The sequence below is a fragment of the Zonotrichia leucophrys genome, chromosome 3 (genome assembly GCF_028769735.1).
Source record: "Zonotrichia leucophrys gambelii isolate GWCS_2022_RI chromosome 3, RI_Zleu_2.0, whole genome shotgun sequence".
Lineage (NCBI taxonomy): Eukaryota > Metazoa > Chordata > Aves > Passeriformes > Passerellidae > Zonotrichia > Zonotrichia leucophrys.
The window spans coordinates 56,805,525-56,830,489 of NC_088172.1; the positions used below are offsets into that span (position 1 = coordinate 56,805,525).

At 37.8% G+C, this 24,965-nt stretch overlaps 1 protein-coding gene across 1 annotated transcript in view; it reads left to right on the forward strand.

Moving 5' to 3' along the window:
- The window catches only part of MAP3K5 (mitogen-activated protein kinase kinase kinase 5), a 97,973-nt gene that overhangs the window by 60,081 nt on the left and 12,927 nt on the right, over positions 1-24,965 (forward strand). The window contains exons 12-23 of the mRNA XM_064708342.1: positions 5,031-5,080; positions 9,125-9,220; positions 10,628-10,709; positions 12,139-12,272; positions 16,155-16,282; positions 17,217-17,353; positions 17,963-18,068; positions 19,042-19,199; positions 19,679-19,856; positions 20,668-20,688; positions 21,749-21,926; positions 22,014-22,182. Coding sequence (XP_064564412.1) covers positions 5,031-5,080; positions 9,125-9,220; positions 10,628-10,709; positions 12,139-12,272; positions 16,155-16,282; positions 17,217-17,353; positions 17,963-18,068; positions 19,042-19,199; positions 19,679-19,856; positions 20,668-20,688; positions 21,749-21,926; positions 22,014-22,182 — 1,437 coding nt within the window. The remainder of the gene's footprint in view (positions 1-5,030; positions 5,081-9,124; positions 9,221-10,627; positions 10,710-12,138; positions 12,273-16,154; positions 16,283-17,216; positions 17,354-17,962; positions 18,069-19,041; positions 19,200-19,678; positions 19,857-20,667; positions 20,689-21,748; positions 21,927-22,013; positions 22,183-24,965) is intronic.

A 24,965-nucleotide genomic window follows, 5' to 3' on the forward strand; every position in this document is an offset into this window, starting at 1 on the left:
TTGTGATTCTAGAAAGTAGAAAAGTGTTTTAGTAACACACAGGAAGATGCTGAGATATTCTGCTGTGCTTAAGATTGTCCTGATTTTCAATGAATCTTTGGTTTCCCATCATTTTGCAAAATAACTTGCGTTTTCCTTCAGGTTGTTTTAAGCCATTGTATAATATACAGCAAATCTATTGCTTAAGATTTCATAAGTAATTTACAATTTAATGCCATCATACCAATAATGTAGCATAAAATTACTTATGCTTACAGAACTATCTTCTTCCTGCCCTTGCAGTTTTACATGTCAACTGCCATAAATACTCCTTTAATATGAAAGTAATAGAGACTGATATTGTCTGCTAAAATGGGAGCAGAATCAATCAAATGCCAAAGAAGTATTTGGCAGAAGAATAGATGGATGCTCTAGAAACTGAAAATTCTAAGTGTGTATGTCAAGGTGCGAGATAACCAGAGATATTTGGAAAGGAGCTTAGAAAATCTGGAGATGGAAATGGTGGGGAAAACCTAGCATGGTTATTACATTCTGGGATGTTTAGGAAGCAAAATGTTGGCAAGAGGGATGACAGAGAGGATGTCATAGAACCTTAGAGAAGGAAGTCGGCAAGGGAAAATGAGGGAGTATATGAGGAGTGAACAGAGACTCAGCTGGAGGCAGAACACCGGGGATGCTGTGATTTGTAACCAGCACTGTTCATTCTTCCATGGCAGCAGTTTGTTTGCCTGCAGGATAGGACAATGAAGACCTTTTTTTCAGATAACCATAGAATCATTTTGGTTGGAAAACACCTTCAAGATCACCATGTCTAATTGTTAACCTAACGCTAGCAAGTCCAATCGTCAGCTTTCCTGCTAGTAAAAGTTTTTGAATACAAAATACAGTGACACTACTGCTTAGAGTAGAGTTGTGAGTACTGTTGTGAGTTCATGAGAAAATGTAAATGGCAGCTGAAAAAGCATATTTAGAGAACAAACTAAATGAAATGTTTGCCTAGACCAATAAATTTCTATTTATTTGTGGTTTATATTGACTGATGTTTTTTGAAGTAGGCTCAGCCTCTGAGAATAATTACAAAATAAATGTATGTGGTTCTTGGGCAAAATAAAAATTTACCATACAGTATGTAATTATTTGTCAGAACTACAGACATAATCTTGCTATTCTAAAATACCTGTTTTGAAAGTATTTATGTATTCAGAATTTATTCTATTTAGAGACTACTTGAACATGCTTTTTTTTTTTTCTTTTGTGGACTTTTTCTGTGTGTATATTTGGTTCACCTCCAAACAATACTTTTCATTCTGTTAAGTGGCTTAATTGTAGTGTAAGAAGAACATAGGACTAGAAGAAATTTTCTGGACTGTTGAGGTCTGTTCACTTCTGTTGCAGATACTCTCCCCATATAATGTTTCCCATAAAGTGATCAAGTTCTTTCTTAATATTAGTATAGGTTTCACAGTTCTTTAATCATGCTGAAAAGTGGTTTGATAACTCCACTGCAACTGTAGAAGAACAAAGAGTTGAATATTGCTGGTGAAGTGAAAAGACCTTGTCTTCTAGTTTTCAGTCTGAATTTGTTGACATTTCATACACATTTGTTCTTTTGCTAACAAAGTCTTTATATTAAGTGGTTTCCTTTCTCTCTCTGAGGTTTACCTGACAGTATTTTTAAGGAGAATCCTAATATCTCTTACTGTGGGGATTTTGTGTAGGTTTCTTTTCAGGCAAAACAAGTAGGCTTGGTGTACTGGCCACACATGACACCTCATTGCCATGGCTTCCCATGTTCTACTTAGAGTTAACCTTTCTTGAGCATGTGCACTCATATTCCAAAATGTGCATTCATTTATCATTTAGCTACTGGGATATTTTGCTTGATACATTCAACAATGATATTTTTTCATAGCTGCGTCATTTGACTGCCCAGTTACCCTCTGGCTGGGAAAAGGATTTGAATGTATTAGTCTGTGCCCGTTTGGTTTTCAGAAGATAGGTAGCATGTTAAACATTTCTTTCCATTTCCCCCTTCTCCTTCCTGATGTCAGGCATGTGTATTTTCTGGAGAATAGTATTTTCCTATTTTTCTGGCCTAGTCTTAATCATTGGCATTAGACATTAAGTGAACTCCTTGTACTTTTGCTCTGGCCAGGATCCTTACTGTGGTGAGCTTCTTGAGTAGCCAGGAGTCTGACTGATAGTCTGTACCCTGTGAGCCATCATACCCATCGAAAGAATGCAATGGGCAATTTGATAGTTACACCTTCAGCTGTACAATTGTGGTCTGTTGCAATTTGTCAGAGTCCTTAGAATCCATCGGAAACCTCACAGGGAGAAAAGGGACTAGAAGAATTTGGAGCCACCAGCTTCCTTTTCAGCTGAATATGACCAGTATAATATTTGTCTTTGCTAAGATATTTTGTGAAGGAAAAGAATGTGTTATCTGTCAGTCTACTGCACAGAGGAAGACTCATACTTTGGCCCTTAGTAGCCTGAAAACAAGCATTTTTGGGGTTGATTAAAAAGTAAGCACCACCTATCTCTACTGAAAGGGTGTGTTAGACAGCTGGGCTTGGAAATGTCTTCATCTATCCAAGTTCAATCTAGCAACCAAAGGTCTGTCAGAGCTTTAGCAATTCCTGCTTCAGATTTCAGTTAATTTTGGCCCATAAATTAATGGTTCTACTTGTTTTCCAGAGTTTAGTCAGTGCTCCAAGAATAAGATCTGTGAGTTACAAAGTGTATGAACTTCCTTTCATGCACAAAGAAGCTGAGTTTCCATTTCACATCCAAACTGAAACTCAGTGGAGTCTGCAGCTGGCACTTTTGTATTAAATAAACAAATGACAGTCAATACCAGGATAAATAATGCAGCCTCTTTCTTTTCTATTGCTTTTTTGCTATATATTTTAATATTTATGTTTTTAATAATGCTGAGTTTTAGATAAACAACTTCCAAGAAAAATCAGACAGCATTTTATTTTGCAGAAGGCACATTACCTTTGCCTTGCAATTCCCTAATTTTAGCAGCCCTGCCCGCATGGGGTTAGAGGAATGCAGCAGTGCTGTTTGTAAGTTTGAAATAGAACAGCCTGTCTCTGTTTTGCTTTGCCTTCTGAATCCATTTTGAGTTCTGTTTTGGGTAGTTGATGATTTTTTTGCCTAACCAAAGAACAGATGCTGAATTTGGAGAGCACGCCTTGCATATTTACTCCAATGTATTCAAACCTTGGCATGATCATGAAGGGACATAACTTTCATTGCTTGAGAACTTTGTGTGATAATTAAGATTTAAGAGATTAATTTCACGTAGATGACAGGTAAAAAACCAATTTTAATGCTTCTTGTTATGGTTCTTGAGCGTTTCTGCCACTCAGGACGTATATTTTAACTTACTTAGGTTTTAGATTATTCCCAATAGTGGGAATTGGACAAATACCAATAGTTAAGGTCTGAAGAGAGTTTGTAAGCATGGAAAATTGGAAACTAGCAGATTTTGTATATGAAGGGAGTTGTAAAAGGATATTCAGAAACCCCTCCTTGTTAGCATAGGGATTGAGTTGATCTTCCTTCATGTGAGAGAACCAGGCAACATTTCACAAACGTGCCATAACTAGCATCAGTTAGTACTTCCACTTTAAGATGCAAATCCTAATATTGGACTACTCTTCTGTTCCTTTACCCCCTGAAAGAAAACCTTACCCCATTTAACATTGAAGAGATATGGAAGTTACTGCTTTTTACTTTACACTTATCATAGTTATGGAACTTGCGCATCAAGAAAGATGTTTGCTTGTATTTTTGGTCCATTGTGTTAGGCATTCCATATTAGCATCACAGCATTTAATGTGATTTGAGCAGGAAGGAAAGAATTACAGAGGGGGGAAAAAATTGATGTAGGAATCATCATAGAAAGCTGTTATAGCTGGGAGAGTAATTTCCACTGTCATTTTCTGCACATCATGCAACTATTTCACTGGTGTATCTGTTCTGACTTCTGTATCTTTCACTATTCATTTTATATGCTACACTTTTTTCAGTCTTTTGGAATACATTTGATTATGTTTCTGTTTGACTGTATGCCCTCGCTCAGGTCACTAAAATGACAAATGAATTTCAGCTTCAGAAAGGAAAGGTTCTTCAAATATGGGGCTCATTGTGATGGGATCCCAATGTTGCCAGGGCTGTGAGGTGGTGTAATTCCAACTTTTCCTGAAAGGAGAATGTTTTCTTTAGAAGATACAAAAGGCTTCTGTTTGCTACAGAAAAGTTTTAATAGAACATAAACGTAGAGCAATATAGCTGTCTACAGAGAACTCAGTTCCGCTGAATGTGACAGCTGTAAATCTAAAAGATCTGAAAATAAATGAGGACTGGCCCTTTGTGTTTTCATAAGGTGGCTTCTTTCTTCCAGCCATGTTTTCACTCCAGCAGCTCTTAGGAATTTTGGGGCATTTTTATTGCTCTCTTCTGGATTCTTAGTGAAATAGTCTCCTTTCTGTTTCCTTGGACACTTTTCCTTCATATTTGAGCAATTCTTTCTACTTTTCAAGAGTTTCCTACTTTGCTCTCCTGCATCAGGCTTTCTACTTGTAGCTCTCTCCACCTGGCCTTCCCCTACACTAAGGGATTGAGTGTGCAGAGCAAACTCATTATTGTCAGAGGTGGAATATTTTCCCCCCTCCTTTCCTGAGTATCACATGTGATCCCAAGTTCAGTATCCAAACAAGAGTATACTGGCATCTCTTCTGGTCTGCTCTTTTGAATGTTTTCTAAAATAGTAAATTATGCTTGCAGCATAAACAGTGAAGAAATAACCCAAATTCCTTCTCTGTCAAACTTCTATTACAGGTGGAAAAAAATGCCTTGAAAAATAGATGTTAACAGATAATGAACAAATAGACTATTGTCATTTCAGTGTTTCCCTTTCCATCTCATGAGGTTCATTCTAGAAGATATTTCTACTGGCTCTTCTTATAAAGGAGGAATATTTTGATGGTTTAGTTATTTTTTACTGTGTGTTGCAGAAAGGCATCCATGAGTGGAACTTCTGCGCTGCTTCTATCAGGGGAGTAAGGTAAGTTGTTTCCTTTTTTTTTGTTTTGAAATAAAAGGAATAATTGAATGAATTTTGTATTATGCTGCTGCTGTGGACCTTGTAGTGGCAGTGATATTTTATCACTGCTGTAACCTCTTGCCATCTATTCTTCACCTTAGTCTGTTTTTTTTCTGTTTCCTAGGATTTATCTAGATTTGTTATCCTGCAAATTTCCACTTTCCTTTTAGTGTAATTGGATAAAAAAGGTCCAGAAAACTTACATTTTTAAAATAGTCATTGCTCTGTTCTAATAATAACTGTTCCATACACAGAGTTGTTGCTATGTCTGCAGGACGTTTTTGCACAGATGGATGATTCTTTTTCCTTCCAAAAAGTAACTTAAAAACACCAAACTATCAGTAGGCACGAAAATTCAATCCTGTGGGATTCAGCTTATTTTAGGGAAAAATTGCAACAATATGCTTAGTTCAGTCTGGTTTGGGTTTTGGCTACGGTATGTTTTTGTGTGCTTCTAAAAAAAAAAGAGGGAAAGAAAGAATTTATTTATTTATTTAGTGTCGTTTTGGTTTTTCCTTCCCTTTATTAAGCCATGCTGTGGTCAGTACAGTTTCTAGTGCAACCTCCTGCTTTGGTTATTTAAACTGTGAATTATAATTTAATTTTTCAATTGATTTTCCAATCTGTTCATCTGAACAGATGTCCAAAACAACTCAGATGACTTTACAATGAGCCAAGAGTCACTGTGAATTCTTAGAGAACTCTCTGGCTCCTTCCATGAGGAGCTGCAGGGGGAAATACTTATCTTATGCAAGCATGAAGCTGAATGAGGTTTTTTCTTCTTCTTTTAAATATATGCAAGTTTCTGATCACTTAATTTTTCAGTGTTCTACAGGGGTTTTTTCCTACTTTTATGAAGGCAAGTATTGTTTGGAGTGGGTGAGTCTGCAGAACTAGGCCTGCTTCTAATCTATTTTTGTATCAAGACTATTTTTGGCTATTTTGAGGCTCCTAGACCTAAAGTGGTCTAGGAAGGGGCAGTTCCTGGCTTTATAAGGATTCTCAGCCCTTCTAGACTACTAAGAGTCAGCTTTAGAAATGCAGCCTTAATGTACAAAGCAGGTCTTTGTACATGATCTTGGAGGCTTTTATGACAAAGGGCTCCATAAATATTTATGGTACTCCACAAGGAGACAGTGGGTCTGAAGAGACACCTGGCTTTGAAATGGCTCACGTTTTTGGTAAATACTTCACTGCAGTGACAGAGGGTCACTTCTTCTGCATGCTGTGTAACAGCCCGCATAATCAGCATTTTGTTTCACAAGTAGTAGGGTTCAGCTCTCAGGAGCTGCAAAACAACGGGGAATGTATGTAGAACTCCCTGAGCAGAACAGTGCTAAATCACACTCTGTATGCGGGAAGTCATAGGAGTTGGCTTTGGAGTAAGAAACTCATCGATTAGCGGTTTGTGTGCCAATGTAAATACCTCTGATTCTGCCATATGCCCTCTTGACCTCTTAAATACAAGTGTTTCTTATTGAATCAGCCCAGAAACTGCTGTTTAAAGGATTTGTCAGAGCTTTTGGAACATGGCTGTTTCTTCAAGGTACTTTGCGTCTTAGGTTATCAAGCAAAGTTCCTACTCTTCTGCAGAGCTGGCAGCACATGAGCAAGAAGGTAGGAAATTTATTTTTCCAGTGGAAGATTTAGTGGCTGTCTGAAGTTTGCTAGGCTGCAGGTTGGCTTTTACTCACTGTTCAGGAGAAGTTCTGGATTATGAAATAACCACTACTCGTGTTGTTTCTGTGGGAGTGTGCTTCAGAGGTCTGCATCCTGTTTCTTTTGTAGCTCAGGAACATAGACAAGCTTGAGACAAGGATATTTGTTTTCCATCCCAAGCTCTTGGAGCTTTGAATCTCATCAGACTACTTAATTACAACAAGAGGTGCTTGTACTTCTAGACTTCTCGAAAACACACTGAAGTTCCACACAGCTCCTTTTCTGTGATTCCTGCCAGTGTTCACCTGTTGAATCTCCTGCTTCTTCTGGAAGTACTAGTAATCAGTAGTTACAGCATTTGCAGTATTTCTTATTGACTAAGGGGAGTTCTGGATGCACATGAGCTGGGCACAAGGCCATGCTGCTCTTGCTTCCCCATGTGTTTGTGGAGTTTAGCAAATTCAGCCCCAGTTCTGCTGTCGCAGATGTCAGTGGATACTACATCTGCTTGGGCACTGTCAGAGTGAGGCATTTTCTGAGCAAATTATCCTGTGTCTTTTTATAATTCAGGTGATTTTTTAGTCTTCCTTTTTCTAGTTTAGCTTTTTTTTCTTTTTTCTTTTTTTTTTTTTTTTTTTTTTTCCCAGGGAGGAAAGCAACATATAAGCAACGTAAACCCTCACTTAAAGGTCTTAAATATTTATGAATTTCCCCGGCCTATGTGTACACTCCACATTCTTACCCTTTTATTCACTGCTGTGTTTGTCAGTGGTTTCTGGGCATGTCAGGTTTCAGCTAACAATTTAGTCAGTCAAATGTTTCACTGTTTCACTGCACATGGAAATTGAATGAGTAATTCTATTAATATCAGTTACTCCAATTCTAGAGAGTTTACTTTTATGCTTGAAAAGCTTGAATTAAAAGTTAGTTTATAAGCTCAGGATGGTGACTGTCTCCCTAAATGTGTGCATTAGTTAGCATTTATGAATTTTCCTAATGTGAAAATAAATGAGTCACCACACCCAGAGACAAATATTCTTACAATGAAGCTCACTCTTTTCATAAGTAGCTTTTTGAAGGGCAGACACCCCAGATTGTCTAAAGAGTCATTTGTTCATCAAAACTTAGAGGGTTTTACAATAGAGCAACCATGAAGGAAAGCAAGTATCAGACAATCTTAAACACCTATTAAAGGCTCAATATTCCAAGTATTTCCTGATACTTAAAAAAATTCACCCAGTTACATTAATCAAATCATCAATCCTTTGTTACAACATAATACATAATTCTACTTTATTGTGCTACAAATTAAGTAGTAACACGATGACTGTCTTGATCCATCTAAAATAGATTGTTTTCACTAGGACTATGGATTTTTTCCAGTACATTAATAAGCTTAATAAGGAGACCTTATTTGTCTTGGTTTCTCAAATACTGCATTATTTTCCCTTGTAACACCTCTAGCCATTTCCCTTCATCCTTTTCCAATATAGTGAGAATCAATTATACTGCATCAGCTTGACAGCTGGCACTCAATATGTAACAAAATTAAAGAAAGAGCTATTTCAAATTACATTTAATATTTTCTATAAGGAGCAGAGTAATGACATGCATACAAAACAGTTCTGGTGAATGAATATCTTTGCACGAACTGCCGCCTACTTGGGGTGGAAAACTGGCAACTGTACAAGAGTTTGCACCTCTTCTGTTTTTGCACTGAGATATTCATGCATCCATAAGAAAATGGCATACATGCCTCCTCTTTTATCTTTGCTCTGCAGTTATAGCAGATAAAACCAAAACTGAAGGAAGACGTGAGCGGGCAAGTGTAATAAAGTAATTCACCTCATATTTAGATGCTGACTTAATTTAAAAACACTTTTCCTACTTACTATCAAGGTACCAATTAGCAAGGAGCGGAGTATAAATTTTTGTGTTCAAAATTGAGCTGTGGCTGATGTCTAAAGCACAAAGAACTCTTCCTTTCAGTTCAACGTCTAACTTTCTAATATGATCCTTAAAGGATGTTTCACTCTGGTTGCAAGCCCTTACCTAAATGTACTGAAGACAAAAATGTTAGAGGTCAATGGAAATCTTCCTATGAATTTCTTTGCTCCTACTATTTGTTGAGCAATGTGTAGACTAGCGTAGCAAGCTGTATGATAACAAACATCAGAATTTGAACTTTAGAGGATACAAAAGAGTGATTTTACAATAAGGAAAAGCTATGGATTCTCAGATTTAATCTTGTGCTTTCCCATGTTAAATGGGTTGATCTTCATGGTTTGACAAAGCTGGTAGAAGTCTAAATGCATCTTTCAATAACTTTCTTGGGTGTTCTTTCAGCATTTCAAAGTTTGAAGAACGATGCTGTTTCTTGTATGTGCTGCACAACTCGGATGACTTTCAAATCTATTTCTGCACAGAACTTCATTGTAGAAGGTGAGTCACAGTGTTATTTCAAAAAGCCATGGCCTGTGATGGGATAGATCCCTGCATGCACAACAGGGACTGACTGTTTCAGAACTATGGTGAAAGTTGATCTGAGCGTCCTCAGTGATCAGTGTGTTTTGTGTTAAAGCTTAATGCACAGCACCCTGTGTACCTTAATACACTGGAGATCTGATGTGTGAGGAGTCAAAGAACAAGCTCAGGCAAACATTAGAAGCAACTACAATTATAAATCTAATTATTTTTTACACATACCTTTCTGGGATTAGTTTTGTGATAGTTACAATATTACATTTAACTAAAAATGTGTGCCCCCAGTCCAACAAAGCATCCTAAACTTTAGAAGGACTTATTGAAGTGGGAACATTTGGAGTAACAACAAAGTCTGGTCAAGTTTCTCTGTAAGTGTAAATACAGCTTTACTTACAATTAAAACCAACATACTTGATTTCCTTTATATTAGCATTTGTTTACATAAATAAGATTGTTCTTCTGTCCCTGCAGGAAACTTGACGAAGCTTTGTTGCACAAAATTAGGGGTGTCTCAGTTTCTCTAAGCTGTGTTTCTGCTCCACAAGCTTGAGGCTGTGGTGTTGAATTGATCCTGGAAGCATTCCCAAAAGAAATTTCACATCTTTTTGTGCTAAAATGGCTGCAAATTTGCCTAAAAGCACTGCAGAGATCTCTGTTAATGACTGGATCCACCTCAAAGCCCAACTTCTAGCTTGTCTTTCATCCATTCCAGTTCATATATGTTCTTTACCATGTTCATTCCCCTTCACATCTGAGCTCTTCTGATGAGATAAGTAAGCAATACCTTAGCATGACATGGTTTTTGTACTTACCTTCTTTCAAAAGGATAGAATTTATAATAGTATTTTTTTAAATGAAATCCTTTCCATTCAAGGAAAAACTTGAAGCTAGCATTCCTACACTGCAAAAGCTCTTCCAAATGTAGCAAAACTTCCCGGCACTTCTCATGATGCTTCAGTGCTTTCAATGGACATAAAGAAATGTGGTATAGGATGAGCATTTCAACTGAGCTGTGGATTTTGAAATACTAATTCCACTGGTAATTTCAGATATGATGGATTTTTTTGCACATGCAAAAGGAGTAGAAAAACTTCAGATTTTGATGGCTAAATAACCATGTACACAAAATTTTTCTTCTGCAAGAAATGCAAACTTGAATACTGAATTTATACTGGCTGTATAAATTGTACTTATATATACATTGTTATTACATAATATGTAGTCATATAGAATAATAATTGCTGTACTTAATTCCTCTCTTGATCCCTTTATTACTTTGTTCCTATACTGTCTTAAATTACTGTCTCAAGTTACTGCCTCAAGTGTGTGTTTGCTTTTTTCCTCTCCTTTTTATTTTTGGTACAGATTTTTTGACATGGTGAACAGTATCACTGAAGAAATGGGGAAGACTACAGAGGAAGGGGAATGTGATGGAGACTCTCTAGAGGTATTTGTACTTTTTTTTCTCTCAACATACAAAATTAAGGGCTTCTAGTCTAGTGCTTCACTGAAGTAAATTATTCATTCCTTTTCTAGGGATTAATGAAGTTAATTAGTGAAGTTACTGTTTACACTGTGTTCTCACCTGGAGTTTTATCTGGACACACACATAGTTGGAGAGGGAGTACTGGACTATTGGGTGCAATGCAGTTCTTAAGGTGATTAAGCCTTCTTTGAGGTGGCAGGGAGCAGAATAGAATACCTATTGTATAAGCCCCTGACCTATCACATGAAATTCTGGTGTCTTGAAGCTCTAGAGACATCCATAACTAACTGAGAGAGTCAGTGCTATGTGATGAATACAGACAGCTCTCTGTCCCCATTTTGATGTTAGCATTTTATAACATATTTTATAACATTCTCCCTCTGAAATCAGAGATTGAACACAGAAAAACCACTGGGGTGAGTTGTGGCAGAGAAAAAGAGCCTCTGTGGAGAACCTTAGGGTGCCTGTTTGTTTATTTTAGCAAAAAGAGAAGCAGTGGGTGACTTCATTACAGTGGTAAGTATTTTTGCAGGAAAAATAGCAATGTGCTTATGGTCTCTTTACTCTGTTAAATAAAAATGTAATTTAATAATGAAAACAAAAAAATTGAATTAAGAGGCATGACTACCATGACAATAATTCATTGTTTAAACAAACTACTGAAAGAAGTAGCAAGTTCTTTCTTTTATTAAAAAGATAGCTGTCTTTATACGGAAGAAAATAAAAAAAAATACTTGAACTAGGCCTAAGCTACTGGGTTTAGCATAGGAGTGAGCTTGTAAAATTCAGTGTCTGTGTTACACAAGGGGACCCATTGGTAATCTCTCTAACAAATGTTTTGGGGCTGGCCTTAGACTGTTTGAAATTCAAACTCAGCTGAAACCACGCTTAATGCGCCGCAGTGCTGACTAACCTCCACTGGCACAGTCTGCTGGCAGTCCTGGCAGTGTCAGAATTGAGGCTGTGCTGGTTTTGGAAGCCGTGGGGAGGTCAGGAGAGCCCCTGGGAGGAATGAAGCGTGTCCTGCCTTGCTCCCTGTGCCCGAGCAGCAGCCGGGCTCCGGCTGGCGCAGAGTGAGTGCCCTCTGTTGTCGGCTCTGCTTGTGCAGCTCCTGCTGGCAGAGCTGCTCTCTGAGACACGATTTGGAACGGCACCGACTGGGTACAGCCCAGCTCAGCTCTTCCCTGAGAAGGCTACCTCAGAAGCCACTGGGGAAACATCGGTGTGTCTGCACGGCATCCCAGTCATCATCTTAAAGTGTTATTTTTCCTTTATCCTCTGTGTTCTGCAGAAAGCTACTGGCATCTTGGATGCCTTAGTTATGATCACAGGGTCAGATGGAATAAGTGCTATTCTGCTCCATTTCATGTTGTTGTTGTTTGCTCTGCAGTATGATTATGAGTATGATGAGAATGGTGAGCGAGTCATTCTGGGAAAAGGAACGTACGGCATTGTGTATGCAGGACGAGATCTGAGCAATCAAGTCAGAATTGCAATTAAAGAAATCCCAGAGAGAGACAGCAGGTATAGTAACTCTGGCTAATTCCGAATTTTGGGCATTACATGATTTCATCATTAATGTTGTTCAATCAATTTGCTGATCAAAGAGTGCCTCTTCTTCAAAGCTGCAAATATATTACCTGTCTGCGGTATATAGCAGTGTTCCCTTTCTTTGTAATTAAATGTTTCCAAGTTGTGGAGTAGACTGTGATCACAATTGAGAATTTAGATGTTTGCTGGGCTTGGTACTAGTGTTTTTTCTTTGAAGCAAAACAAAACTAAACAAAAAACCCCACTGAAGTGCCAAATATTACTTCAAACACCTGGTCATAAGCCCTCTCTACCTAGACATACTCTGGCATGTCCTCATAAAAGACTTATTGAAATTCATTATTTGTACAGTCCTTTAAAATTCTGGGCCTGAATTGTTGATAAAGACATTTTTCTTTCTTGTTTTTGCACCAAATATTTTGAAGTTTCAACATTCGAATAAATCATGCGGAATAATCTCTTCGTTAATTTCTTTTTAATGCTGAGTGTCTCTGTATGTGTAGCCCTCTCTCCTGTATTAAGTTTTCCATGTAAGGACCAGTCACTTCATGTCCTTAGTATTTGTGTATATGAAGTCTACTGGTCTTCATAGTCTTATGCTATTTTGTATACACAGATTTCCACAAATATTGTGATAAAAATGGTATGAAATCTAAAGAGTTTCCAAGGGAAACTGATTGTATTAAGCTGTCAAGCTTAGCTCAGTTTCTTCTTCATGGGTCTGTCCTTTTGGTTATTCTGTTCTGACTTATTTTTTTCTTTGATGTTTAAAAATTAGCACTTTTTGATCTTTTGGAACTCATTTATACATTGGCTGGTCAAATGGATTTGTGGTTTAATAATTTCTCCATTCTCATAATCTCTTAAAGGTATTAGAACTTAGATTATGGAGACAGGAATCTTTCCATCCTCTATATTGTTATTTCAAATTGAACTTCAATATATGTTATGATTTCCCAGAAAGTATTACCTTATTGCATAAAACAATCTGTTGACCCAAAATAGTTGCAAGTTTTATGTATGTTAGAAGAAATTTTCTTGTAACAACTGTGGTTAATAGAAAGATAGCCTGAATACAGCAGTAACTACTTCAAAGGAAAAAAAATCCAGATTTTTCTTTTCCAATACACATTTTAAAAGATTTTTTAACAGAATAGGTTTCAGGTTCAGTGTGCGAAGGGTACCACAAAAAGAGATTGTTAGGAGGCTGTTAGTCTTTTATCTAAATGTTTAGAAGCTTCCAGAAAGAATTTCAAGTATTATTCTTTTAATAGCAAAGTAAGAAAATTTTATTAATTCATTTCTGGTCAGTTGTAACCTGATCTATTCACACTTTGAAAAAAGTCTATAGAAAGAAAACAATCTCTGAAGTTAATTTGTATTATTTTATAAGTAAGAATTACCACCTTTTGAATTTGTAAAAAATGTTTAAGTTCTGAGTCAGGCAGGGCTGGAAATTAAAATATTTCCATGCAAAAAACAGTGAGCCTTCAATTTTGCTATATGTTGAATAAAATCTGTTGAATAATATACTTGTCAGGAAATGTTAGACTACAGAGACAAATTCTCCATTCCAACAAAGAGGAAACCAGGAGAAAAAGCCAGGACAGCTGCTTGAAGGAAAAAGCATCTCCTGGAAAACTCAGACATAAAAAGGAAGCCTACAAAGGGTGGAAGCAAGGACACGTAGCCTGGGAGGAATACACAGAAATTGGATGTTGTCTGAGCAGCCAGGGATCAGGTTAGCAAAGCGAAAGCACCTAACAGAATTGAATCTTGCCAGGGATGTCAAGGGCATCATGAAAAGTTTCTGTAAGTACATGGTGATAACAGAAGGGCTAGGGAACATGTGGACCTTCTCCAGGAAGAAACAGGAGGCCTGGGCGTCCAGGACATTAGAATGCTGAGTCTTCAACGATTGCTCCAGCCACACCACCCAAGCCACAGGAGGCAAGGGCAGGGATTGGTAGAATCAAAAACCACCCTCTCTAGAAGATCAGGTATGAGGCCATCTGAGGAACCTGAACATGCACATGTCCATGGGGCCTGAAGAGTTGCATCCATGGGTTCCCACTGACCAGAAAAGGGAAATAAACCCTCTGTTTTTAAAAAGGGAATAAGGAAGACCCAGGGAACTTAATGAAGGTTTCACCTCTCTGCTGATTTTGATAATGGAATAGGTGCTCTTTAAAACTGTGTTAAGGCACATGGAAAATAATGAGATGATTGGTGACAGTGGATGTGGCAACACTAAGGGCAAATCACACCTAACAAATTTGGTGGCCTTCTGTGACAGGGTTACAGCAGTGGCAGATAAGGGAAGAGTGACTGACAGAGCCAGCTCGGATAAAGCCTTGAGCAACGTGGTCCAGTGGGAGATATCCTTGCCCATGTCAGGAGGGTTGGAGCTTTAAAGTCTCTCCCTAACTCCAACCATTCTATGATGATGATTAAGAATTTTTGTTCATACCATTTAAAGTCTTCTAGTGATTAAATTCTAAAGCAAAAAGTGCTTCATCCTAGGGAAAAATTTTCTTATAGCTTTACTTTGTTTGAAAAATTATTTTGTTGCTCAAATCTCAACTGTGCTTTTTAAAAGTGCAGGAAGAAGAATTATAATGGTCTTTTTGCTGCTGCTCAGAATTAATATCTCATTAGCAGAACTCAGGAATACAATCTTTGATTTAGCATTTCTGTATGACTAACAATGTAGTCAGAATATTTATAATCATGTGGAGAGGTAAGACAAAAGTCAAATTAGTTTTTAGTAAATAGACTCAGAGTTGCATAATCATACTTTTCATTAACCAAATAATTATTTTCTGCAACAGTTCTCCAGTGGGATTTTCAGATGATCACTTTTCTTTTCCCTACACTATATTAAGAGTTCAACCTCTACTAGTGTCTTGATGCTCTTTGAGGGAGAGGTGATAAAAGGGAGTGGAAGTCACAGGTACTTTTCCCATAACAACCTCAATTGCAAATGCTGCAAGTACTTTTCACATTTGGGCTGACAGAAGGAGGTCAGTGTCGTTCATGTATTTCAGCTACCCTGAAAGTGTTGCCACAGATGTTAGTGCTTTAGAGAAGATAGCTACCAGACTGTCAGCATATTGTCTACATTTTGCCAGAAATACACAGAAAATACACAAAATCTGGCAGCTGACCCACCTCCAAGGGAAGGGTTAGGGCAGGCCTAAGTTAGGAGGAGTCTCAGGATGGAACTAATACATTACCTCACACATCAGCTGCGGAATTCTGGTGGTATTCAACACTGGAGACAGATCCTGACTCCAGAAACTTTCTTGCCAAGAAGACTGTTGAAAAGCATATCTCTTAAAAATACTTTACCTTGGACTAAATTGAATTCGGTAAAGTTGTTTCAATCTGTTGTTTTAAAAATATCTTGATTAATTATTTCTGTTTTCTTACTCTGATGCCCCATGTAGACTTCAGCAAAGGCTTCTACCATAAAATTTAAATGGTGATTAATTTTCACTATTGAACTGTTTTTATTTATACACTGGCTTTATAGTTTACTAGTTCACTTTGGCACCAATATGAATCCAACTACTTTCACAACTGTTCTCTTGGAATTAGAGTGGAGTGTAGTTTATTTTTCAGAATTTTGTTTTCCTCACTCTATGTACGTTTGTAACATTTTGTATGTATGAATACACAATATTATATTTTTTTATATGTTATTTGTATTTACATATGAACACATAATATTTTAGTACGTGCTGGTCACAAACAGTGTTGTTAAATTCATTTAACAAATAGTCATTTTCAAAGTAAGCTGTTTCATGGCTTTTTTCACCCAGGTGAAGAATAAACTGCTTCTTTTCTTTCCAGGTACTCCCAACCTCTGCATGAAGAAATAGCTTTGCATAAGCATCTCAAACATAAGAACATTGTCCAGTATTTAGGTTCTCTTAGTGAGAATGGCTTCATCAAAATATTCATGGAACAGGTGCCAGGTGGTAAGTTTTGGGAGAAGACTGGTTTGGTGGTTGATTGTTTGTTTTGGTTTTTTAGCATTTTAAAAGTATAAAAATAGGGCCACGAGACATATTTCATACAGGTGTAATATTCTACAGTGTCTCTTTCTGAAATCAATAGGGAAAACTGTGTTTTCAAACTGCTTGAGTAGTTAGATACGGTGTGCTACCAATAAATCTCAGATCATTGCTATAGCAGGTGAGCTCCATTTACCTACACATCAGTGATGGACTGACCTTGGCTGGATTCCAGGTGCCCACCAAAGCCACTCTCATTTTGCTCCTCAGCTGGATAGGGGAGAGAAAATGCAACCCAAGGCTCATGGGTCATGATAAGAGCAGGGAGAGATCACTCATCAGTTACCCTCACAGGCAGAATGGACTTGACTCGGGGAGACTCATTTAATTCATTGTCAACCCAATCAGAGTAGGGTAATGAGAAATACAGCCAAATCTTAGAGACATGTTCCCCCTACCCCTCCCTTCTTTCTGGACTAAGATTCACTTAGGATTTTCTCTTCTCCTACCTGTGCTGCAGGGGGATGGGGAAAGTGATCAGTTCATGGAAATTGTCACTCCTTCCTCCTCGAGAGGAGGACTCCTCACTTCCTTACCCTGCTCCAGCAGGGATGGGGTCCCTTCCAAGAGAGACAGTCCTCCATGAGCTTCTCCAATGCAAGTCCTTCCCATGGGCTTCAGTTTTTGCAAACTGCCCAGGAGATACTGAGACTCTCTCTTTAATTGCACAGGCCAGTGGTGATGCAAGAAAGCATTTGACTGGAGATAACTTTGGTTATAGATGAGATGCCTACACTTGGATTGGGATTGATGCTTCTTGTTACTTTTTTTTCCTTTGGGGGAGAAAGCAGAATTTAATTGCATTTTTATTCTCACTTTTTGCTCTCCAAAATTACAGGCAGTCTTTCTGCTCTTCTACGATCAAAATGGGGACCATTAAAAAATAATGAGCAGACAATTGGCTTTTACACCAAGCAGATTCTTGAAGGATTAAAATACCTCCACGATAATCAAATAGTGCATCGAGACATAAAGGTAAGGATTTGCAGAGAGTTAAGCCTGACAGTATTATGTAGCTGCATAACCATTTTTTTATCCTGCAGTTTAAAACCTTTTTTTCTGAAAGCTCTCTGCTATTCTCAACCATGGGTTACATAGGTGAACCATTGTTGGTTTCAATTTGCACCAACAAAATATGTTGGGTTTTTTTTCTATTTTAGGAAAATTCTCATATAACAACCTAATATGTGACAAAGTAGATACTTTGTTTTCTGGTTTCAAAGACATGACTGAACTTTCATAAAATCTGATTGAAGAAGATTGTTGATGGTATAATTAGCAAGTTCTTTTCCAAGGAGATTGCAGATGAAAAAGTACTTGGCTTGTTTTTTTAAAAAAAGCTATTTTCCCTCTTTTAGTGTTCTTTAACTGAACTCCTTCTGGTAAGAGGGGAAATTCACTCTAAGATGAAGGTTTTGTTAATGGGATTGCATACAGCAGGAACAGTATTGATTTCTCTTTCATCTCCTCTCTTAAGAAGTCACTTACTTAGTAAAGAGTGTATTGTAGAAACAGGTTATGCAAAAAGTCTTAGATAAAGGGTCTGCAGAGAAAAATAATTGCTCTGCATGTTCTTTTCCTCAGGGTGATAACGTGCTTATCAACACATACAGTGGAGTGTTAAAGATTTCGGACTTTGGAACTTCAAAGAGACTTGCAGGAATCAATCCTTGTACTGAAACCTTCACTGGTATGTTCCCAGAGGAGATTTTTCTTATCCTCACTCGAACTGTGTATGTAGGGTCAGAATCCACAGATGCTGAACTTTCATTGACTTCAAATCAGTATAAAAGGTTACTGGAAGAATAACTTTCGGATATATAAGCTTACACGCTTAAGCTACACGCTGTACTTGTATGCACTGTTCAAAGAGAGTGCTGTTTTGGATGTTCCACTTGTGACATCAAAGTCCTCTACAACAGAAGAGCTGTGTCTCTCCTGTGCTTGCTTTGAGTCTGTGTCCTTTGTGCGTGTAGCTTTTTCATCTTGCTGATCTTTTTCTTTCATGATTGGCTTGGACATCCTGGCTTCATGGCCAGAATTGCATATCTGCAGAACCTGTCATTCAGTTGCTCCTCCCTCTGCTTGATAATTTGATTTGGGTGTTAAATCATGCAGTGACACTGCATAAAATAGATATGTAAAATGAGAAGTGGCTGTTACTTTAATTCCATCCTTTGCTCTTCCATTGCTTCTGAAAAAGGAACAGAGCGCAGGACGATGTGTCGCATTAATTCCCTTACTTCAGAAGAAAATGTTCATCTCACCTACTCCTTTAGGTTAAGATTTCAGGTTTCTTTTCCTTTTCCTCTCTGGGTACAATTCAGAGTGCTTTCCCATATTTTAATCTTAAGATATAAAAAAAAAAAAAAAAAAAAGAAAGCTCTCTCTGATCCAAAGCTCATCGAGACATTTTGCAGTTGTCATTGACATTGAAAAGGGATCTCCAGATCAGTAGATGATACCAAATACTTTAATATCTTCATTGGTATTTTGAGTTTTATATAGAATGCATGTGAAAATTTTTGAATTTTGAATAATAAAAGGAGATTTTTTAACTCTTCTGATATTGCTCACTCCTCAGTCATTTTGTTCCTCTTGTCTTTTAGCTATTTGCAGCATTATTACACCTAAGTAAACAAAAAAGAGTGTGTTTTAAACAGGTACTCTCCAGTATATGGCACCAGAGATCATAGACAAAGGGCCACGTGGCTATGGGAAGGCTGCAGACATCTGGTCTTTGGGATGCACAATCATTGAGATGGCTACAGGGAAACCCCCGTTTTATGAACTGGGAGAACCACAAGCAGCCATGTTTAAGGTCAGATATCTTCTTTGTACAGCTGAGTCATATTTCTAAACACAGGAGATCTGATGACTGTTTTGGAGAATTAAAGGTTGCAAGAAAGGGAGATAAAGGAAGTGCCTGGATTCTGTTAAGAACAATAATCTGATTCACCTGAGAGGGAGTGCTGTGTATTTTTGAATAGATTAGTAGAGAGATAGCAGCTATTCAGCAGCCTGGGTATTAAGAAAAAACACCAAACTGAGAAAAAGAAACAGTTCTCTGCTTTGTGAAGAGCCTCGACTTGCAGCTGTGGGGGTTTTTAAATACAATTGTTTATGCAGTTTGTAATAGTTTGGGTTTTTTTTCTCTGAATTAATAAACTAGTTGTATAAGGTTAATATTAAAACCTGAAAATTATATACCACTTCTACTATCTAAACAATTTTTTGTTGATGTTTAGTGTTTGGGGGAAGAACAGTTCAGGCCATTGTTTCTCCCTTTATTTGTCTCAGGTGGGGATGTTTAAAATACACCCAGAAATTCCTGAATCCATGTCTGCAGAAGCCAAGGCTTTCATATTGCGTTGCTTTGAACCAGATCCTGATAAACGAGCTTTTGCTCATGAGCTACTTATAGATGAATTCTTGAAGGTTTCAAGCAAGAAAAGAAAGTCTCCTTCAAAGCTCTCAGGTAAGCATTGCTAAATTCAATCTGGAAGTTTCCTCCTGCCCATGTTTCCTGGAACTGCTGATTTAGTCTTTAAGGGGAACACAGTGGATCTCCATCCCATGTGAATGCTCAGCTGTGGCCTTCTCTACCAGCAGCTTACTGCAGAAATGCTGTTTTGTCAGAATTCTGTTACCATGTTGTCGCAGAAGGCAATTTATAGAAATATTTCTAGTATTTTTTTAAAGTCTGTGATTTTGTGCAGCTTTTATGGTTGTTGCATTTTTGTTTCATTTTTTCCCTCTTTTTAAATTTGCATTCGTTTTCATTGAAAAAATATTTATATAGAGTATATTTTGTGTAAGGTTAGAACAGGCTATTAAATCTCAGTGGAGTTTTCTACATAAGCAGAATTAATCTTTGTTCCATAGCAAATGTGCATACACTGCATTATTTTTGTTTCATGAAATTTCATTTCAGGAAATGTTCATTTCCTGTAGTGTTCTAAATTATGGAAAGTAGCAAAGGAGTTTTGAGAGCAGTAATAACATATTCTATTGTGTGTAGATATATACTTGGGAAAATATCTTCTGTATATTTTTAGCATGATATTAAAGAAAGAAAAATATCAGGTAAAGAGATGATAGTTGATGATCACTTTTATTGTAGTTTCCACCCCCTCAGAATAAAATTAAATTGCAATAAATTACACTTTTGGAGACTGCAGCCAGGAGAATTGAGATAATCCATAAAAATGGGAAGTCACCCTTTAGACTTTTCTCAGTTAATTTCAGCATATTTAACTTCCTTTTTTCTCTTTCCTTTTCTCACACAGTCCTTTCAGCCAACACAAATGGTGAGTTTTAACCTGCTTCTCCATCAAAACCATACCTGTGTAGATACTGTCGTTATCACTTACCTTGGTATAATTTCTCAACACTAAAAAGATGGAAAGAGAAGTGATCACAATTGTGAAGATAAGTGACCCTTCTCTGTTAGGAGCATCTAATTCATTGTGCATATCTGAAATACTGTTTTTAATCCTACCAGACTATGGCTTAATTGTGCAGGCAGGTGGGATTGTAGGGCTGTGCTGTCGTTTATGGGGACTTTTGGTGAAAACCAATGGCTGTTTCATGGTAGCCACAGAACCAAGGTTTATGGAGAATGATAGCATAGATTTTTATTAGACTAAATTCTGTAAGTGACAAACCAGAATGCATTTGGAGCCCCTTGTCAGGCCAGGATATAGGATATTCCTCTCTTTCAGGAAATTAACTGGAAGAGTGCAGGAGGGAACTGAACACACACATAGTTACCTTCATGCTGAATTGATATTAAAGTACATTTTGAAATGTGCATATGTGAAATAGATATGAGTAGTTTCCTGCAGTGGCAATGTGTGCTCTGGATTTAAAATTAAGTTATGACTTACCTGCATGTTTATTATTACTAGTCAATGGTTGTGAATTAAACTTGTACAAATGAATTTGATGAAGAAATGTATCTTATATCTGTTTTAGTATCTACACTTATATGTAGTGTATATATAAATATATACACCCATAATATTAAGATCTTGGAAGGTGCTTGGATGACTTACCCTGTAGAAAAGTTCTCCTATTGCTGGAAGTCATGACAGGGGATGCACATTCACTTCAGTGTTGAAGTTCTGTGAATGAACTCTCAAGAAGCCCAGCATTTCCATCTTTCAGGAATAAAAACATACCTGAAAGATAACTCTATTCCAGACAAAAAAGTTTTAGGTGTTTTTTGTCAATTTTTCTCTAATATTTTGTGTTTTGTGTATGTGGGAAGGCTGGAGTTTTTCTGTTTCCTCTGAAAAAAAAAATCTTCACTTCAAAACTCTGATGGCATTATTAAATTCTAATTTCTGAATATTCCTATACAAATAGAGTATCTTCGGAGCATATCCTTACCTGTCCCTGTTCTGGTGGAAGATACAAGTAGCAGCAGTGAATATGGTTCTGTCTCACCTGATACAGAATTAAAAATTGATCCATTCTCTTTCAAAACAAGAGCCAAATCCTGTGGAGAAAAAGATGGGAAGGGAATCCGGTCCCTTTTTCTGAGGTAAAGACCTACCTGACATTTTTGTTAGATTAGGAATGTGTGCATCAGGATGGGTTTTGTAATGTTTCTTTTCACTGTGTTATTCAGCATCCCAGATGAACATTTTGAGGATCACAGTGCACCTCCTTCACCTGAAGAGAAAGATTCTGGGTTTTTCATGCTGAAGAAGGATAGTGAAAGGAGAGCCACCCTCCACAGAATATTAACTGAGGACCAAGAGCAGGTGGTGAGGAACCTGATGGAAGCTTTGACTCAGGTAATTCCAGAGGGCAGCAAGAATTTTATGGAATTCTATGACTTCTCTGCAGTTACCTGGAACTCTTGAAATTAAACATAGTAGTGCAGCTAGAAATGAAGTTTGATTAAACTAGAAAGCATACAACATGTAAGCTTTTTTTTTTACTGTTTGATTTGGGCTATTAAAAACAGGCTTTGAAATTGTTCATGATGCATTAAATAGGCCTTTTTTGTTTGTAATTACTATGTATATACCTGGGTATTAGCACTGGCAAGACAACAGAAAAACATGTTTTCATGATACTCTATTTTTCCAGTGCTTTTCAAATTTGAGTAACTCATATAAGGTAGATGATCTCCAGGAGTGGATTATCTTGACCCCCTTTTAAAGTTCTGTGTTCCAACTGACTGGTTTGACAAAGGGAGGTTTAGGTCCTTTGGCCTGCTCTGGCCTTATGTTGGGCTATTGTATAGAAAAAATGGGGCTGATGGATACACCATTGCCTCCTAGCCAACAGCCATTACAGGGGAAAGAGGGGGCTGGGAAGAAAACAAATTGCACCTATCCTTCAGTGCTGTTGGGAGCATGTATGGAGGGAAGATGTAGTAATTGTGAGAACTTCAACAAACAACAAAATAATTGCAGAATGACCTTTTGGCACTCTTTTGTGGGGATGATTCATTATGATGATGTGTCAGTTCAGGACAGCACTGAAGAAATAACAGATCATGACCTCACTGCTAAGTGTTGCAACACTGTAATTGGATGACAGGATTTTTTGTTCTTGTTTGTGTGTGCGTTAGTAGTTAATTGATTCACTTCACTCTCAAGGCAAAGTATTGCTGGTCTAAAACATTTGTATAAAACGTGACAGCTCATCTTCTAAAGACACTAGTGTTTAGAAACTGATGCAAAACAGTATGATTATTATGCATGTAAATGGAAATGGGTGCCATGCAAATAAAAACAGCTTCTAACTCTTGGGACCGGGAGAGAGTAACCCACAGTTATCCCGGTAACTACAGAAAATGTTAAAAGATAAGGCAGTGAGAAAGACATTTGTGATCTGTGCTTTGTGAGAGTGTGTTGTAAAAGACACAGTTTTTGCATGTGTATGCAAGTAATAATCAGTGATTGTGAGAGGCTGAAACTCAGTCACAAATCCCAGAGAGTGTGCTCTGTGTTTCATGCATTTCTCAGCTTGGGCTGGAACAGCTTGAGAGAGGAGACACAGAATTTTAGAGCCAAAGAGTTCAAAACTCATGTTCATGTGACTGGCTGCCCTTCAAAAGGATGCTGAGCTCTGACTCCCAAAGACTGTTTTCTCCCTTGAGAAATGCAAGAAATTACTAATAGAACAAGCCTGGCTTGCTTGTTAGGCCTCATCATAGGGTTTAGGATTTCATAGAGTTTTTCTCTTCACAAACACTTTTCACAAGAAAGCTTTCAGCAAAGTCATTGGGTTTGAGGGCTAGGGAGGAGAATGCCCCTCACAAAATGGGTCACTATTTCTAATTAGCAAGTCATACTGCTCTTCCTGTCCCCACAGTGCCTCATGCCTTGGTGGACTTGGATCTTCTAGTCCAGGGCTATGGTGTGCATTTACCTATCTGCCCTAATGGCTTTTTAATTATTTACCTGGAAAGAAGATTGGCTACTGCAGAGCATTGAGAGATCCACTTCTGCATAGAAAGTCATCAGGTGAATTCTTCAAGGCAGATCAAGATCAGAGGCTAGGACCTTTTATCTCATGTGGATGTTTTAGTCAGTGGTATTTTTGACTGCACTAGAAGTTTTTTTAAGCTTCATTCTCAATAAAATTATCCTTGTTTCATCCTGATCAGAATTGCTTGACTATAGTTAAGAGCTTAGTGTTACTGGCAAACAAGAGCTCTTGGTGTCTGGCCAGCCATAACATTCATGGCATAAAATTGGCAAATGCAATAGAACCAAACGCCATATGTCCTTCTTTTACAGAAATCAATGTTGGATGTCCTTAGTCTATATAAATATTTACTTTACTTCCTTCAGAATAAGCATCTAATACTTCATGTTGAACTACAACTCTGGCTTAATTTAAGATTTGGCTTTGAAATTTGCATTCACTTGACATAACATTACTTATAAGAGCAAAGACAGTGCTCTGCTTCCTGGTTACTTAGGCTGGTTATTCTGATGAATGCTTTTGAGCTTTTTGCTTTTAGTAGCTCATGCTCACAAAAGCTTTTTAAAAATAGGCATATGAATATACTAGAAAGGTGAGATCTTTGTAGACTTGCTTTAAGAACAGCCAAGTGTAGAAGTTCTGTATTAAGGGAAATTAGGAAATTACATAAGTGTCGGATCTCAAGATCTCAGTCCTGAGATGCTGAGCCTCCGAGACCACCTTGGGGGGCTCGGGAGTCCTGGAATGTTGCCAGAAGTGTCTGGTAGCTGGACTTTAACCCTACACAGGAGACGACAAGGATGAGGGCTTCACCAGGGTGAATGGTGAAGGGATTAGTTAATTAGAGAGTGAGACACAGGGTTTAGGATTTATGTACAGGGGGGTTTAGAGGAGTAAGATGGAGGAATTGGGGTGTGTCCTGTCCTTCTTCTTCTTCCTCTTCTCCTCCATCTTCTTTGGCCACGGTGGCACCTTTGGATTGGCTATTACTGAGAGTGCACCGAGTTATAAGAATAGATGGTATTGGGGAGAAATGATAAATATTGTACACGTAACAAAGGGTATAAAGATACGTGGCTGCCCGGGAGGGCAGACAGTGTGCCCATGGCTGACTGCTGAGCAGATCTTTGTTCGG